Source organism: Sorex araneus, chromosome X (assembly GCF_027595985.1).
Source record: "Sorex araneus isolate mSorAra2 chromosome X, mSorAra2.pri, whole genome shotgun sequence".
NCBI lineage: Eukaryota > Metazoa > Chordata > Mammalia > Eulipotyphla > Soricidae > Sorex > Sorex araneus.
In genome coordinates, this window is record NC_073313.1 from 157248821 (window position 1) to 157265265 (window position 16445).

General features: G+C 67.1%; 1 protein-coding gene across 6 annotated transcripts in view; it reads right to left on the bottom strand.

Annotated features, from left to right (window-relative positions):
• Window positions 1–16445, bottom strand: part of HDAC4 (histone deacetylase 4) — an 89442-nt gene that overhangs the window by 6340 nt on the left and 66657 nt on the right. For 5 of the 6 annotated variants that reach the window (XM_055120693.1, XM_055120697.1, XM_055120696.1 and 2 more), the window contains 13 exons: window positions 15257–15367; window positions 14994–15186; window positions 14218–14423; window positions 13392–13649; window positions 12636–12822; window positions 11841–11974; window positions 10676–10796; window positions 9241–9287; window positions 7663–7770; window positions 6703–6758; window positions 4659–4746; window positions 4160–4279; window positions 2753–2850 (listed from right to left, as the gene is read on the bottom strand). In XM_055120693.1, coding sequence (XP_054976668.1) covers window positions 2753–2850; window positions 4160–4279; window positions 4659–4746; window positions 6703–6758; window positions 7663–7770; window positions 9241–9287; window positions 10676–10796; window positions 11841–11974; window positions 12636–12822; window positions 13392–13649; window positions 14218–14423; window positions 14994–15186; window positions 15257–15367 — 1727 coding nt within the window. The remainder of the gene's footprint in view (window positions 1–2752; window positions 2851–4159; window positions 4280–4658; window positions 4747–6702; window positions 6759–7662; window positions 7771–9240; window positions 9288–10675; window positions 10797–11840; window positions 11975–12635; window positions 12823–13391; window positions 13650–14217; window positions 14424–14993; window positions 15187–15256; window positions 15368–16445) is intronic. The other variant, XM_055120695.1, reaches the window with a different exon arrangement.

The window sequence follows — 16445 nt, forward strand, 5'->3', positions numbered from 1 at the left end:
CTGGGCGGGCTGGCGAGGCTGGCATGGGCCACGGGGACAGTGGGGCCTGGCAGGACGTGGCTCCACAGCCCCATCCTCGCACAGCGACATGTCCCACCACGCGAGCCACGTGACACGAACCCAGAGGACCAGCTGGTGGGGAAGCCCCGCCCGCCCAGCCCTCCCGTGTCCCTGCTTCTGCCGGGACACGTGTGCGGGGCATCCTAGAGAGCAGCTCTCCGCAGGAGCCCCTCTGACTAGGGATGGAGGGACGGGCCAGAGCCGCCCGGGGGTGGGGTGGCCCTTTTCTCTGCAGATGTGATCACCAGATCCCCAGAGAGCCTCAGGCACGCAGGAGGTGTCCACAGGCTCCCCCTTCCGGAGAGTTCCCTGACCTTCCCACGCTGGCCGCTCATGGACACAGGGTTCAGGTCTGCAGTGCCCCTTTGTCAGGGCGTCTGCTCTGCGAGGAGCATCCCCAGGGCCGGGGCCACCCCGCTGCCCGCCATCGTGCCCGATGCAGCCACCCTGTACCCGCCCATGTCACCCCCGGCCCCCTGTACCCGCCCATGTCACCCCCGGCCCCCTGGTACCGCCCGTGACACCCCCAGCCCCCTGGTACCGCCTGTGTCACCCCCAGCCCCCTGGTACCGCCCGTGTCACCCCCAGCCCCCTGGTACCGTCCGTGTCACCCCCAGCCCCCTGGTACCGCCCATGTCACCCCCAGCCCCCTGGTACCGCCCATGACACCCCCAGCCCCCTGGTACCGCCTGTGACACCCCCAGCCCCCTGGTACCGCCCATGTCACCCCCAGCCCCCTGGTACCGCCTGTGACACCCCCAGCCCCCTGGTACCGCCCGTGTCACCATGGAAACAGGCCGAGCCCCACACGTGCCCAGGGCTCACACCTGCCCTGGCTCCCTGTGTCCTGTCGCTGTGGGTTGGCTGCAGCCCTCCACAGCCCCTGACCCTTCCAGACGCAGCACCCTCAGGGAACAAGGCACCAGGTGTGGCGGGGCCTGGTGTGGTGTGGGACCGACCACAGCCCCTTCTGGAAGTTTCCTCTCTGGGCGCACAACCCCTTTGCTGGCTCCCACCCCACACGGCCTGTGCCCCGGTGTCTGGACACACTGCCTTCCCAAAGGCCCCTGGGAGCAGCGCTGCAGACCCCCTCTCCCACCCACACCTCTGGCCTCCCCCTCGGGCCCCCAGGAACCACTTCCGGGGAGAGATGGCAGAGGAACGTGTGCGCACGCGCCGGGCGAGCTCGGCGACACGGCGGAAAGGCCCTCGCGAAGCTGCCCGGCCCGGGCACGCCGCTGCAGGGGACGCGGGCAGGGCCATGTGGGCGGCCCCGGCCCCGGAGAGCAGCCCCGCCGCTCTGCCAACTTCAAAGTGCGTCTGGCCGGGGACTGGTTTGAATTAAGGCCCCTCCCTGCGAGTCTCGGGGCCGAGAGCTGGGTTCTGGCTTTCATTAGGGCCATGCTCTTATCTCCTCTGCATCTTCGGCTTGATCTCCTGAAATGCAACGTGGCAGGGCCGGGGAGTAACAGGGCTCTGTCGAGGCACGCGGTGTCCCTCGGGCCGCGGGAGGAGCACGGAGGAAAGCCGCCCCCACCCTCTCCCGCCTCGGCAATGCCCAGGGAGCCATAAATCGCGAACTTCAAAGCACGGCTCTACATTAAAATAAAAATTTTAAAAAGCCTGAAACAATTTCCCTTTTCAAAGGAGCTATTTCAGTTGGAAAGTTCACTTGATAAGGTATCGTCACAGGCACACTTGGCACCAGATGAAACGGGAGCCGCGGTGAGCAGCACGCAGGTTCCTGAGGGGGTCAGGCAGGGCCTGCGGGCTGGGGGCTTCCCGCCTGGGGCAGTAGACACAAGCCAGCGCCCCGGCAGAGGGAGAGAGGGACCCCTCGCCCATCTGCAGCTTCGGCAGCTGCCGGGTGTGTGACACCTTTGGACAGGGCAGCTCTCCGGTGATGTCACTTTCGGTGAGGAGCGAGATTCGCAGGACAGGAGAGGGGGCCTGGGCGGAACTGGGGTCCTCAGGGATGCTGAACCCCAGACACTGCGGGTCACGTGCCCAGGGCCCAGTGCTGGGGGAGCTCCAACTGCCATTGGAGTTCACTCCCACACAGGGAGCGAGCTGAAATTCTCCCTGACACATCCTGTGTGCTGGGTGAGGGCCCCCGAAACTACCCTCCCAGCTCCTGTGGGAGGACATGGCTGTGCCCACACACCCACTCTGTGTCCGCACACCGGCACGTGCTCTGCCTCCTACCACATGAGGCAGAGGTGATCAAGAGTTCTCGGGAACCACGGGCCTGTGCCTAGCTCCACCACAGCTTCTGCTGGGCCCTGGGCCCTGGGGACAGGTGTCTGCCCTGAAGGTGGGGTCCCTTCACCACCAGACCCTGTGAAATGACCACCAGACCACAGGCAAATGCATCTGACTCCTGATGGGCAGAAGCTAGGCAGGCATCAGGGCCTAGAATGGAGAAGCCACGCCCCCAGGACAGGGGAAGCCACGCCCCTGGAAGAGAAGCCACGCCCCCAAAGAGGGAAGCCACGCCCCTGGAATATACCACGCCTTCAGGAGAGGGGAAGCCACGCCCTGACTCAGCCTCCAGGGGCTGTGCGCATGGCCATGTCCACTCCGCAGCCTGCTCCCCGCTGCCCGCAGCCTCCAGATGCGGCCACTGCAGCCAGGTTGTGGAGACTGGAGGCAAGGCCACCCGAAGAACACGGGCGGGGGGGGGGGAACTCACCTGAAGGCTGCCAGGTATTCAGCGTCGCCCATGGGGGGGTCGAGGCCCCCGGTGAAGGCCATGTTGACGTTGAAGCCCACGCCTGGCCCCGTGCCCACCTGTGTGCAGAGAGCAGGGGCACAGCTTCAGCAGGCACCCCACAGCAAGCTCAGGCTGCCCAGTGTGAGGGTCACCAGGCGCTGTGGGCACAGGGTCCTCCTGCGGGTGCTGGGCTGACCACACTTGTAGGGGAGTGAGGCTCTGAGGGCTCCCAGTGGGGGAGTGAGTACTGAGGGGTCCCTGTGGGGAGTGGGGCTCTGAGGGCTCCCTGCGGGGAGTGAGGCTCTGGGGGGTCCGACCCTGTGGGGAGTGGGGCTCTGAGGGGTCCCTGTGGGGAGTGAGGCTCCGAGGGGTCCCTGTGGGGAGTGAGGCTCTGAGCAGTCCCTGTGGGGAGTGAGGCTCTGAGGGTTCTCTGAGGGGAGTGAGACTCTGAGGGCTCCCTGTGGAGAGTGAGTACTAAGGGCTTCCTGTGGGGAGTGAGGCTCTGAGGGGTTCCTGTGGAGAGTGAGGCTCTGAGGGGTCCCTGTGGGGAGTGAGGCTCTGAGGGCTCCCTGTGGGGAGAGGCTCTGAGGGGTCCCTGTGGGGGAGTGAGACTCTGAGTGCTCCCTGTGGGGAGTGAGGCTCGAGGGCTCCCTGTGGGGACTGAGGCTCTGAGTGCTTCCTGTGGGGAGTGAGTACTAAGGGGTCCCTGTGGGGAGGGAGGCTCTGAGCGGTCCCTGTGGGGAGTGAGGCTCTGAGGGGTCCCTGTGGGGAGTGAGACTCTGAGGGCTCCCTGTAGGAGTGAGACTCTGAGGGGGTCCCTGTGGGAAGTGAGACTCTGAGGGGTCCCTGTGGAGGAGTGAGGCTCTGAGGGGTCCCTGTGGAGGAGTGAGGCTCTGAGGGCTCCCTGTGGGGAGTGAGGCTCTGAGGGCTCCCTGTGGGGAGTGAGGCTCTGAGGGATCTCTGTGGGGAGTGAGGCTCTGAGGGGTCCCTGAGGGGAGTGAGACTCTGAGTGCTCCCTGTGGGGGTGAGTACTGAGAGGTTCCTGTTGGGGGAGTGAGGGCTCTGAGCACCCACTTCTGGAGCCCTCACAGGATGAGGGGTGTGCCTGGGCCTGGACAGTACAAACAGGTGAGACGCTGCTCAGAGCCCCTGCTGACAGAGGCAGTGCTCCTGGTCTTCCTCAGAGCTGCTGAAGCTGACTTTGACCAGGTCACACTCTCCTAACAGCTGGACTAGGTGGTCATGTGAAGACAGGGGTGAAGGTGGGTGGGAAGGGGTGTTCTCCCGAGGAGCCCGGGGGTTGCACCCTGCCCTCACTCTCAGCTTGGCTATGCTCAGGCCCAGGCCCCGCTCCCGACTCGCCCCTCCAGTGGGTGCCCCGCCCACCTCGTCGGGTGCCCCGCTGCCCGGGAAGAAGTTGCCGTCGTCATAGCGGTGCAGGGACACATACAGGACGCTGGGATCGCTGTAGAAGGCCTGCTGGGTGCCGTTGCCATGGTGCACGTCCTGGAAGGCAGGGGAGCTGGCTCAGTGGGGCAGGGTCAGTACGCTCCCTAGGCCGGAGGCTCGGAGCGGGCAGCTGTTCTGTCCCAGCAGGACGGGGGGTGCCCTCACATGGTACCCACCGCGAGCTGCTGTCAGAGCTGCACCACCTCAGCCTCACCCCCCCACCATTGGCTTCTTTCAGCTGCCTCTGGAGCCCAGGCCCTGGCCAGGAAGCCGCTGCACCTGTCAGCTACACTCACTGCATCGCGGGGCTCGAGCAAGTTAGTGGCAGGGCAGCCCGGCCCATGTTCTAGCCCATGTCCATATTCAGGTCCATGCCCAGGTCCACGTCCCAGCCCACGTCCCGGCCTCAACTCCAGCCCACGTCCTGCCCACGTACCCAGTCCACAATGAGCGTCTTGCTCACACTCAGCCGCTGCTGGAGAAGCTTGGCTGCGATGGCCACGGAGTTGAAGTAGCAGAAGCCCCTGTGGGGAGTCGGGAGGAAGGACCCTTAGGGCGGCGTCAGGCCCGCACGGCTGCCGGAGTATCTGGAGACTCTCGGCAGTCTCGAGGGCTCTGCTCTGTGTCCTTACTCGGCGACAGGGACTCAGGATGAACCCTCCACTGTGCACCCACTTCCTGACCGGCCCCCGAACTGCACAGGACCTCCTGGCCTCCTGAGGGCCTCTCGGCCTGCAGGACACAGAAGTGACTTGTTGCATCGGTGTCCTGCAGTCTAAGGCCCTGCAGGGGGACCTGGTCACCCAGGACGGACTGGTGTTGCGCTCACCCAGCAGAGCAGGAAAACCCGCTGCAGAGAGCTGGGAAATCTGGCTCACCAGGCCGCTGGGCCCAAATCAGAGAGTAAGAAGGAATGGGGGTGGGATGGGGGCGGTGAGAGAGGTACTAGGGACGTTGGTGGTGGAAAATGTGCACTGGTGGAGTGATGGGTGCTCGATCATGGTATGACTGAAATGTCACTGTCACTGTCATCCTGTTGATCGTCGATTTGCTCGAGCGCGCCCAGTAATGTCTCCATCATTCGTCCTAGCCCTGAGATTTTAGCAGCCTCTCTTTACTCGTCCTTCCCAATGGTGCCACATTAGAGGCTCTTTCAGGGTCAGGGAATGAGACCCATCATTGTTATGGTTTGGACATATGAATACACCATGGAGAGTTTGCCAGGTTCTCCAAGAGGGAGAACTAGGCTATCGGATATTGTGCGGCTGCATCGCATGACTATCTATAGATATAACACTGTCATCCCGTTGCTCATCGATTTGCTTGAGCGGGCACCAGTAATGTCTCCATTGTGAGACTTGTTACTGTTTCTAGCATATCAAATATGCCACGGGGAGCTTGCCAGGCTCTGCCATGGGGGCAGGATACTCTCAGCAGCTTGCCGAGTTCTCTGAGAGGGACAGAGGAATCGAACCTGGGTCGGCTGCGTGCAAGGCAGACGCCCTCCCCGCTGTGCTATCCCCACCTCTCTCTCTCTCTCTCTCTCTCTCTCTCTCTCTCTCTCTCTCTCTCTCCATATATATGTATATCTATCTATATATGTATATCTACCTATATACATGCATATCTATCTATAGATAAATATAGACTATCTCACAGTGACCCAATTTAAATAAAACAATAAAAAGAATTACCTATTTACTAAAATAAACAAACAAACAACAAAGGTTGCTGGGCCCCAGTGGGCCCAGAGTGGGGACTGCCACGGCTCACCCCAGTACCTACGGGGCTCCCGCTACAAACGCTGAGACCTTCCAGCACTGCCACGCGGGGCGGTTAAACGGATGCTTCTGTACCCACGGGGCAGACCAGGGCAGGGCAGTGGGCCTGGGAGGTGAGGTTCCCTCCCATGGTCAGGAGGCCTGGCTGGGTCCTCGCGGCAACACTGCTCTAGGCGGGCACCACTGGGCTGCCGCAGCCTTCAGGTTCACGGCCAGTCCTGGGCCCAGGCAGGGGCACCTGCCAGAGGCCCCACCTACAGCGCTGGACTGGACACTCTGCAGCCACATGCATGCATCTCAGCCTTGCTCTGGGGAGCCATGTGGCAGGCCCTGTGGACTCTGGCCTTGGGGTCTGGCCTGAATGTTCCAGAACAATACGTATGAGTATGAGAAAGTGTAAGGATGCTTGGTCAGTCAGACTCGCGTGATGACTTGACTCCGCCCCTCTGGCACTCGGCCAATCAGACTCGGAGACTTGGCCCCACCCTCCTGACCCTCGGCCAATCAGACTCGCGCGCTGACTCGGCCCCGCCCACCCAGACCCACGCTCTTCATGTCTCAAAGGCGGAAGGTTTTGATCCACTGGGGGTGCATGGGTCATGTGGGCACTGCAGGTTGGGGAAGGGCGTATGGGAACCCCTCACCCCCCACCCCCCCGTCACCCAAGGGTGGCCCTGCGGAACAGCCTAGGCTACTTACATGGGGGTGCTCTCCTCTGCGTGATGCCCAGGGGGCCGGACCACCGCGAAGCCATTCTGCACGGCGGAGGCAGGGAGAGAGGGGCGAGAGGAGGGAGGGTCAGAAGGACGCTCGTGGCCAGAGGTGGCCACAGCTCAGGGCACATGGCGACACGAGGTCCAGGCGGGGTGGGCACCAGGTGCTGAGGCCCAGCCCAGCCCCTCGGGTCAGAGGGAAGAGACTTCCGTTCCAGTGGCTCTGGGACCTGGGGGAGGGAAGGTTCCAGCCCCCAACACGCTGCGTCTCCCCAGGACGGGGAGGCCCGGTGAGGTCTGGCTGCCAGGTCACCCCTGGCACCCGGGTCCCAGCGGGGTCTACTGCAGGAAACAAGGGCACCCCAGTGTAGAACGTGGTGGGAGGGGAGAGGGGCCGGCCCCCAGACTGAGTCCCACTGCAAGTAGTTACCCAGGGACCCTGGGATACTGCAGTGGGCGGCAAGACCCCCATCAACGGGACCCTTAGATTCCCTGTATCCATGAGACCCCCGACACCCCATACCACGGCATCCCCACACTTCCTACATTTACGGGACCCCCTGGAACCCTGTATGATGGGAGCCCCAGTGCTTGCTCCCCCGTGACACGCCCACACCGGGCGGGGGTGCAGCCCTCCGTGGAGGCCCGTCGGGAGGGACAGGCCCGAGTCTGCTGATGACGTGGAGGTCCTCAGAGCCCAGGCTGGAGACCCCTGCCCCCCAGCCCCCACTCGGCTTGGGACGCCACAGGGCAGCACGGGGCCCACGTCACGGGCCTGCTGGCCTGAGTGGGGACCCACACCTGCCCTGCCTGCTCTGCTGGCCAAGACATCACATCCCAGCCAGGACCACCCGGGCCAAAGTGAGGCCAGGAGAGCTGTTCCAGGCTCAGCGTCCCAGCGACCACCCAGAGCTGCCCCCCAGGCCCCCGTGCAGTGGACACTGACCTTTAGCTCCCCCGTGGCCACCTTGAAGACCAGCTCGACCACACACCCCACAGCCAGACGGGCGGCCCCGGAGGAGTGCACCTCGTTCCAGATGGTGTCACTGTCCACCTGTGGGACAAGGTGCCACAGTGAGGCCCACGGCAGGGGCTCTGTGAGACCCCCTTATTTATTTATTTATTGCCTTTTTGGGTCACACCCAGTCGTGCTCACGGGTTACTCCTGGCTCTGCACTCAGAAATTGCTCCTGGCAGTGCTTGGGGGACCATATGGGATGCTGGGGATCAAAGCCGGGTCGGATGCATGCAATGCAAACGTCCCCCCCGCTGTGCTATCGCTCAGGCCCCTCGGTAAGGGCTTTAGAAACAGGCCGGCCCCAAGCTCAGGGACCCAGCCAAGGAGCCAAGAAGCCACTGAACCAGGGAATGAACCGGCCGAAAGGCCACGGGGCCCCTGCTGTGGGCTGCCGGGAGCAGCTGACCCGGCTCGGCTCATGTGTCCCTCTGCCTGCAGCTGTCCCGTGTCAGGCGGGTGCATGAGCCTGGGCCGGCAGTCCCGGCTCTGCACAGGCGAGCTGCTCTTGGCGAGGCGGGTGCAGAGGCCCGGGCCAGGGCCTGAGGGCTGTGGTGCAGAGGGAGCTGGGACACGCGTGGGGACCCCGCCTCTGCGGAGGCAGCGTGTGCCTAACCCAGTGTGCCGGGTGCAACCGCTGCCGGCCGGCCTCAGGGGAACCTGCCTCGGCACCTTCAAAGCCGCACTGCAGCATCACTGGCGGGGGGTCAAGCCGTTTCCCGAGGCCGCCTGTTCTGAATCGTTTCCAAATGTCTGAGGCTGTGCCGCACGGGCCGGCCTCTGGCCTGGGACGGGCCCCGGGTGAAGCTGCTCTGGCTGCTTCTCTGAACCCAGGTAGCGGGAAGACCAGGACACACCACACCCCGGGACCCCTGCTGCGGCTGAGTCACCCCCGGCACGGCCCAGAAACCCTGAGAGGCAGCTGGGCTTTGAGGACGGGCTCCCCTGAGTTGTCACCTCTGGGGGGATATGGGGGACCCCGGAAAGCTTGACTATCCCCCAGGGCTGCACAGACGCCTAGGCGGACCCGGGGGAGGCGTGTCCCCCACTGAGGGCGGCCAGGAGGGACCCCAGGGGCCTGTGATGGACACAGACGAATCCTAGGGTCCCCGCCTGGAGGGCCCCGTCTCTTCCTGCTCCACGCAGGACAGACCCAGCACCGGCCCCTGAGCAGGGCTGCGGCTACGGCCAGTGCTGGGCAGGGGTGCGGTGGCATGGACGAGCTGTTTGCTCCCTGACGGGGTAATTTTCAAAGCCGCGATTTCTGCACAGACTCAGGAGGAAAACAGTTTTGTTCCACTTCTGTAACAGAACCCAGACCCCAGGCTCTGCCGCGAGCCGGGAGTGAGCCCCAGGCCTGCTGCCCCCACCCCCCGGGAGGACGCTGGCTCCCCCTGCGCTGCTGAGCACTGGGCCGCGCCTGGCTTCGGGGGCACTGGGTCATGCGGGTCCCGGTGGAGGGCGCCCCCGATCCGGGTTCCTGGGGACACACGCGGGCAGCCGACTCACCCCAACACCGCCGCAGGGCAGCCTGACAAACACGGAGGCCAGCGAGCCTGCGGGGAGGGGACAAGGTCAGCACACTGGAGACGCGGACGCGGGGAAGGGGCAGTGCCTGGGCCGGGGGCTCTGTGGGGACCGGCGTGCGCCAACCTGCTGTCCCTGGCAGGGCCAGCTGGGCCCGTCCTCACCCCGTCCGCTGTCTGGAGGGTCACCTGGTGCCACAGGTGCAGGAGGGGGCGTGGCTGGTGTGCTGGGGGCCACCTGCCCCTTCCCTAGGCCTGTCCCATCCCCTCCCCAGGCCCCTGAAGAGCAGAGAGCACCACGGCGGCCACTCCGGTCCTCAGGTGCTTCCTGTCTGTACTGGGGGACCGTGGGCGCCAGACAGGGTGGGGGGGTGCGTGTGGGGCGGAGTGGGGGACAGAGGGGACAGAGGAGGGTGTCCCCTGCGCTGGGGGCTGACTGGGGAGCACGTAATGCAGAAAGTAGGGGGTGTGCACCTGGGCAGTGCCACCCCTTGCTGGCCTCGTGACAGATGCAGCAGTGTGACAAGGGAGAGGGTGTGAGAGTGGGCGCACGTGTGATGCAGCAGTGTGACAAGGGAGAGGGTGTGAGAATGGGCGCACGTGTGATGCAGCAGTGTGACAAGGGAGAGGGTGTGAGAATGGGCGCGCGTGTGAGGGAGGGCGAGGGTGGGAGGCAGTGGGCGAGCATGAGAGCGTGAGGGAGAGGAGGAGTGTGAAGGTTAGCGTGAGGGAGGGAGAGGGAGAGAGCATGAGGAGTATGAGGGGGTGAGCATGACGAGCGGGTGAGAGAGTCTGAGTGAGGGGGTAAGACTGTGAGGGGGTGAGACTGTGAGGGGGTGAGACTGAGGGAGTGAGACTGAGGGAGTGAGACTGAGGGAGTGAGTCTGTGAAAGGGGAAGACTCTGAGGCAGTGAGTCTATGAGGGGGTGAGACTGAGGGAGTGAGTCTGTAAGGGGGTGAGTCTGTAAGGGGGTGAGACTGTGAGGGTGAGACTGAGGGAGTGAGTCTGTGAGGGGGTGAGTCTGTGAGGGGGTGAGACTGTGAGGGGGTGAGTCTGTGAGGGGTGAGTCTGTGAGGGTGAGACTGAGGGAGTGAGTCTGTGAGGGGGTGAGACTGTGAGGGGGTGAGTCTGTGAGGGGTGAGTCTGTGAGAGGGGTGAGACTGAGAGGGTGAGACTGTGAGGAGGTGAGTCTGTGAGGGGGTGAGTCTGTCAGGGGGTGAGTCTGAGGGGGTGAAGCTGAGGGGGTGAGACTGTGCAGTGAGGTTATGAGGGTGTGGGTGCATCAGGGTGAGGAGTGTGAGGGAAGTGACCATGCCCCGGCCCCGTCAGCCTCTCCCTGTCCCCGGCAGCTGGCCCTGGGTGCCACGACGGCCTGCGTCCGCGGGAGAGGTGGGGAACGCCAGAGGCCGAGGAGTACCTAGAAGTTTCTTACTGTCCAGTTTCTGCCGGTTGAGTGGGTTGGTGCCGTAGAGTAGGGCGTGCGCCTCCGAGTGCACCGTCTGCAGCTCCTCCAGCGTTGCCTTGCGGCCTCGGATGCACTGAGGGGAGAAGTGCGCTCACAGCATGGGCCCGCGCTCGCTCACAACACGGGCATGCGCGCTTCCAGCAGGCTGCAGAGCCCCCCAGCCTGGCCAGCAGCTGTGGCTCTGGGAGCCCCTCCCGGGTCCCTCTTCCTCCGAGGGGCGCCTGTGCCAGAGGCCCCTGCGAGGCGTCTGCTGTGCGGGGGTAGCTGGCGGAAGGGGGGTGGGATGTCGGCAGCGAGGGGCAGGGAGTTCGGCCTGGGCTTCCTTCCCGTCAGGCCCCCAGCTCCAGCCAGTAAACTGGGCAGCCCTGCAGCAGCGACCTCCCCGTCCAGGGGCCAAGGGGGACCCGCATCCCCCTCCCCAGCTGGGGGCTCGTCTGGAGGGACGTGGGGGTCTGATCCAGTGCCGAAGCCGTGTCAGCCCCGAGCTGAGTGAACTGGGGCCTTGTGTGGGCGGGACAGGCCTGACCCGTGTCCGCACCCCACCTGTCCTGTCCACTGTCGAGCAGGTTCCAGCCTGGCCCGGGACCCCCAGACCTCCGGCCATGGGCCTGGATGGGGGGCAGCTCTGGGGGCTGCTGGTTCTCTCTGCTGCTGGGGGGCCTCAGAGCCCCCGGCCCTCATCCCGGGACACAGGGTTAGGGAGGTCACAGGGACGCCAGCAGCTGCGGGGGCAGCAGGTCCGGGAGCTGGCACTCGCTGCCCAGTCTTGGGGCGATGCTGCCCCCCAGTGGTGTGGCCTCGGCCAGCCAGCAGGTGCCATAGGCTCCTGGGGCAGCGGGGACCAGGGCCGGGTACGGCACTGCGCTCAGCTTCTCAGCCCAACCTCCGGCCCCCCATACCCGAGGGAGCAACGAGGAAAGATTTGGGGGACCCAGGCCCAGCCTCCATGTGCTGTGGGGCGGAGGGGGGCTCGGGGACTGCCCCTGACTCCAGGCCGGCTGTGCTGTGCAGTGGGTGGTGCACACCGAGGTGGGGCTGGGGTGCGCGGCAGGGCCCAGCTGCAGCCGTGTGTGCAGGGGCGCGGAGGGCAGGGCAGGCAGGGGCGGGGCCAGCTCACCTCGCACTTGCCGCGCAGGCCGGTCTCCTGCAGCCGGGACCAGATGCTCTGGATGCGGCCGGCGTGCTCGGGGTGGGTGCTGCTGCTGCCGCAGGCGCACTGGTGCTTCAGCATGAGGGTGTCGTACACCAGGCCTGCGGGCAGAGCCGGCTCAGCCTCTGGGGACGAGGCCTGGCGGGGTGCCGCCCCCCGCGGGCAGGTCAGAGAGGGGCCTGCCCGCCATGACCGGGGCCACCGAGCACCCGGCAGAGCCAGCTGACAGGAGGGACCCCGTGTGGGCACAGCCGCGGCAGCAGGGGGGCGAGGCCGGCTTGTAGGGACCCGCGGGGGAGGGCAGCCCAGGGGCGCCGCGAGGGGCAGGAGCAGGCAGTGTCCACCGTGACCGATGGACTCCCCAGCGGCCACCTCCGCGGTGCTGACAGGGACGCCCTGGTTCCCGTGCCTGCAGCCACACGAGCTTTACACAGTGACAGCAGCAGACGGAGGAGTGTGCGCCCGTCACTGGGGCGGCTCTCCGGGAAGGGACCCCTCCCGTCAGTGACCTCTGCTCTGGGGGGAGCCGGGTGCCCTCGGCGGCTGTCTGGTTCCCTTCCAGACAAGGGTGACTCGGTGTGCGGAGGGCGTGGGGCACAGGGTCCCTCTGCCAGCAGACAGGCTGGACGTGGGAGGCCCGCCCAGGCCCGTCCGGCTGAGCGGCAGCACCCTGGGCCCCGGCAGGGGTGCGGGGGGCAGTGTGGGTGCACAGGGAGAAGGGGGCGCCTGGCCACTCGGGCTGCCCGGGCTCCCGCACTTTACCTGTGGTGAACCTCGGTTTCGGGGGCGGCTCCTGTACAGACATGGGGAAGGTGGCGGACGCCGGGGAGGACTGCGCTCGGGACAGAGGCCGGTGGCCGCCGAAGGACACGGGGATGCCGGCGGCCTCCATGGAGGCCTGGTAGTTCCTCAGCTGGTGGATCCGCTGCTGCTCCAGGAGCAGGGCTTGCTGCGGGGCGCGCGGCGCGTCAGAGGGCACCCCCGCCCCCGCCCCCGCCTGCCCCACCCCCACGGGCAACCCCTGACTGGGAGGGCGCGAGGCGCAGGCCCTGCCCCTGGCTCTCGGGGCCGTTGCGGAGCAGACGCCTCCATCCCGGCTCGGGAATGCAGCAGCCGGGGGCAGGAGTGTCTGAGGGGGCCTCCGGGGGTCCTGCCAGCTCCCCTCGGGTCTCCGCCTGCTCCTGCGCCAGGTGGCAGGGTCAGGCCTTCCTGGGTCATTCCCACCTGGCCGTCTGCTGCTAGCTCTGCTGTCCTCCCACACTGGCCCTGGCCGCAGCAAAGTACCTGGCCCAGGGGTGCGGCGCTGGCCTCGGCGGGTGCCTTGAGCTCCGCTCTCACTGCCTGCCCAAAGACCAGCCCCCACGGAACCGGTTCTGACTCCTTGGCCCCGCCCCATCATCAGCCCCGCCCTCCATTGGGCCTGCCCCTCGGCCACACCCCAGTCGGACCCGCCCCTCAGCCATGCCCCCTTGCCGGCCCCGCCCTCCATCGGGCCCGCCCCTCAGCCACGCCCCCCACCTGTCGGAAGAGCAGCTCCTGCTCGCTGGGCTGGCGCTGGCCCAGCTCTGCGTCCCGTTGGGGCTCAGCGTCCTCCTCATCGCTCTCGATGGGCTCCTGCTTCACCTGCACCCCGGCCAGGCCGTGCGGCTCCGAGTGGCCCGCCAGCCGGTCCAGGAAGGGCTCCTCGGGCAGGGCCTGGTGCTCGCGCAGCTCCTCCTCCGTCTCCTCGGGGTGGCTCTCGGGCTGCCGGGCCGGTTCGCTGGGCTTCGGGATCATCTGCGGGGGGCAGCGGGCGTGAGGCTCGCGCCCATGCGGGGCGCTGTGTGGGCAGCGGGGCCGGGAAGGGGCAGGGGCAGAGCAGGGGGTGGCACCTGCACTGGCCGGCTGCCCCAGAGGCCAGCGGCTGGCAGTGGGCCTGCGGGGAGAGGGCGGCCACGCGGGCAGGGGCGGGGACTGGCGAGCCGCACCGTATCGTGCCAATGGCCATGCAGAGCTGAAAGCAGGGGCCCAGGGCCACGGCCGGAGACGGACCCCTGGCTCCCAGCAGAGCCTTCCTGCACGCTCGGGACCCCGGCCCAGGTCACAGGTCAGCCCAGCGGCTCTGGGGAACTGCTGAGGGCAGGCAGGAGGCAGCCGTCTGGGGTCCCACCCACCCACAGGCAGCGGGGGTGCCAACATGCTCCGGTGACACAGGTCTGCGCCCTGCGGAGAGGCCTGCTTGGTGCCCGGACAGTGGGGGCCGGCCCAGCTCTATCCCCAGCACCGCTAGGAGGACCAAGCACCAGCACTCCCTCCCTGTCTGCTCACCTGGCGAGGCCCCGGGGGCGGGGGGCCTGGCACCCACCTTGCCAAGGTGCAGCTGCTTCTGCTTCTCCAGGAAGTGCTGGTGCTGCTGCTGGACCACGAGCTGCTGCAGGGCCTGCGTGTTCTGGGGCAGCGGCGCCGACTGCGTGCGCCCCAGCGGCCGGTGCTGCCGCAGCTTGTGCATGGATGGGGACACGCGCTCGGCCCCCACCAGGGACTGGGCGTGCAGGGGCAGCGCGCCCAGGCCTGCAGGACACGGGGGCACGGTCACGGCGGCGCCACCCCCTGCACCCAACAGCCGGGGTTGCAGAGGTGAGCGGCCGCCCCGGCCACGTGGAGGAGACTGGCGGTAGGACAGGAGAGCCGGCTGGGGACGGGGACGGAGTGGAGGCGGAGGGACGCAGACGGGGAGTGGGGGGACTCGGGGGGTGCCGGGACAGGCGGTGGCGTGAGAGGACGTGGTGCCCGAGTCTGCCCCAAACATTCCAGAGACACAAGCAACCCTGAGCAGGGGCATCTGCAGGGTGACCTGCAGCCCCAGGGCCCCGGGGTCTGCCCGGATAGTACCTGCCCCATGCCGGGGTCTGCCCAGACAGGGTCTGCCCCAACGCTGGGGTCTGGGGCGGGGTCTGCACCCAGTGCCGGGGGGTTTGCTCGGGGCGGGGCCCAGTGTGTGCTGGCAGAGAACTCTCAGGGCAGACCGGGGGTCGGGCTTACTCTCCTCCAGGATGCCCGGAGCCCATGCCCAGCCGCCCGCCCCGGCCCCGCCTCCCCAGAGCCCGCACAGTGCCCGCAGCCCCCCGCGTCCCCACTCACCGGCGACCAGGGGCGACTGGGCGGTGGGCGGCTCCAGGAGGACCATGTGCGGCAGCAGCGGGTTGTGGGCGCCGTCCCGCTCCAGGGGTGCCGTGCCCAGGTAGGGGGGCAGGTGCGCGCTGGGGAAGAGGGGGAGGCGCTGCGGGAGCCCGGGCAGGGCCAGGCGCTCCACGTCCTGCTGGCCGGCTGCGCCCTGCGGGGCACAGGCAGCTCAGGGGGCTGGGGGCGCCTGCCCACCCACCCCCGCTCAGACCCCCACTCACCGCAGAGGGGCCCGTGGCCGGCAGCCCCAGCGTGATGTTGGGCAGGGACGGCGACGTGTAGAGGGGCAGCGGTGCGGCCTCACGCCCCACCAGTCTGTGGGCCAGGCCGGTCTGGGGAGAGATGCGCGTCAGCCCCGGGGAAGGGGCCCTCGGCTGGTGGACGCCCCCCGGGGCTCCGTCCAGCGTGGCCCCACTAACAGCCACTGAGAGGCAAAGGACAAGGACACCGAAAGGGACGCAGGGCCAGGGCTAGGACAGCGTGACTCAAGGGCACGGAGTGACCGGGAACACGTCGGAGGCCGTGACTCCTGGACGGGGACCCGCCCGGGGCCTGAGCTCTGCCCTGGGCTGTCCCGGCCAGGGGACGGTGAGCGGAGACCGCTGAAGCCCTGCGGGTTGGCTTTGCCATGGGGACAGGACAGTCCCCTGCCCCTCAGGCCATGCTGTAGGGGCATGTTAACCAGATGTCACCGGGGAAGCTGGGGGACGCGGTGACACGAGGAGCCAGGCCCGAAGCCCAACGTAAGTAGGAAGCGTTTCTGACTGCGGCCACACTGCCCAGGGGTGTGTGGCCACTGTCCACCCAGCCGCCCGGGGATGCCAGAGGGTGCCCGGTCTCGGCGTCAGAGGACAGGACAGCCCCGATACCCCCCTCCATGTGACTGGGAGAGGCCACCGGCTGAGGGAGCGTCAGGATGGGTTGTAGTGCACAGCGGGACACGGAGCTCCTGGGCTCGGGTTCAGGGTTGAGGTCAGGGCCACGGGGGGGGGGGGGGGGGGCGCCCTGCCCACCTCGGCTGTAGCCGAGGCCTCTGACAGAGTACGTGAGGGCCTGGGCAGAAGGGCAGCAGTGTAGGGGTGGGGCCGTGGGGGTCTGCGGGGCGGGACTGAGGCGGGCAGCCTGAGTGACACCTCATGTTGGCCAGGGGCAGGAGGGGCAGGCTGCCCCCACCGTCAGCCGCTCCCGGGACCCCATCAGGGCGCAGCTCTGCACCTTAGCCCCACTCCTGGTGAACTGGGGGTCCCGCGACAGAGACCAGGTGGGCCCTGACACACTGGACCCAGGGAGTGGAGAATGCAGGAGGCAGGTCCACTCTGCACTGGGCAGCCGGGCAGCCGGACAGCGACCCTGTGACCTGGCAGCGTCCGAGCCAGCTTCTGGGGGTCTTCCGGGTCTGCCCGCTGCCCC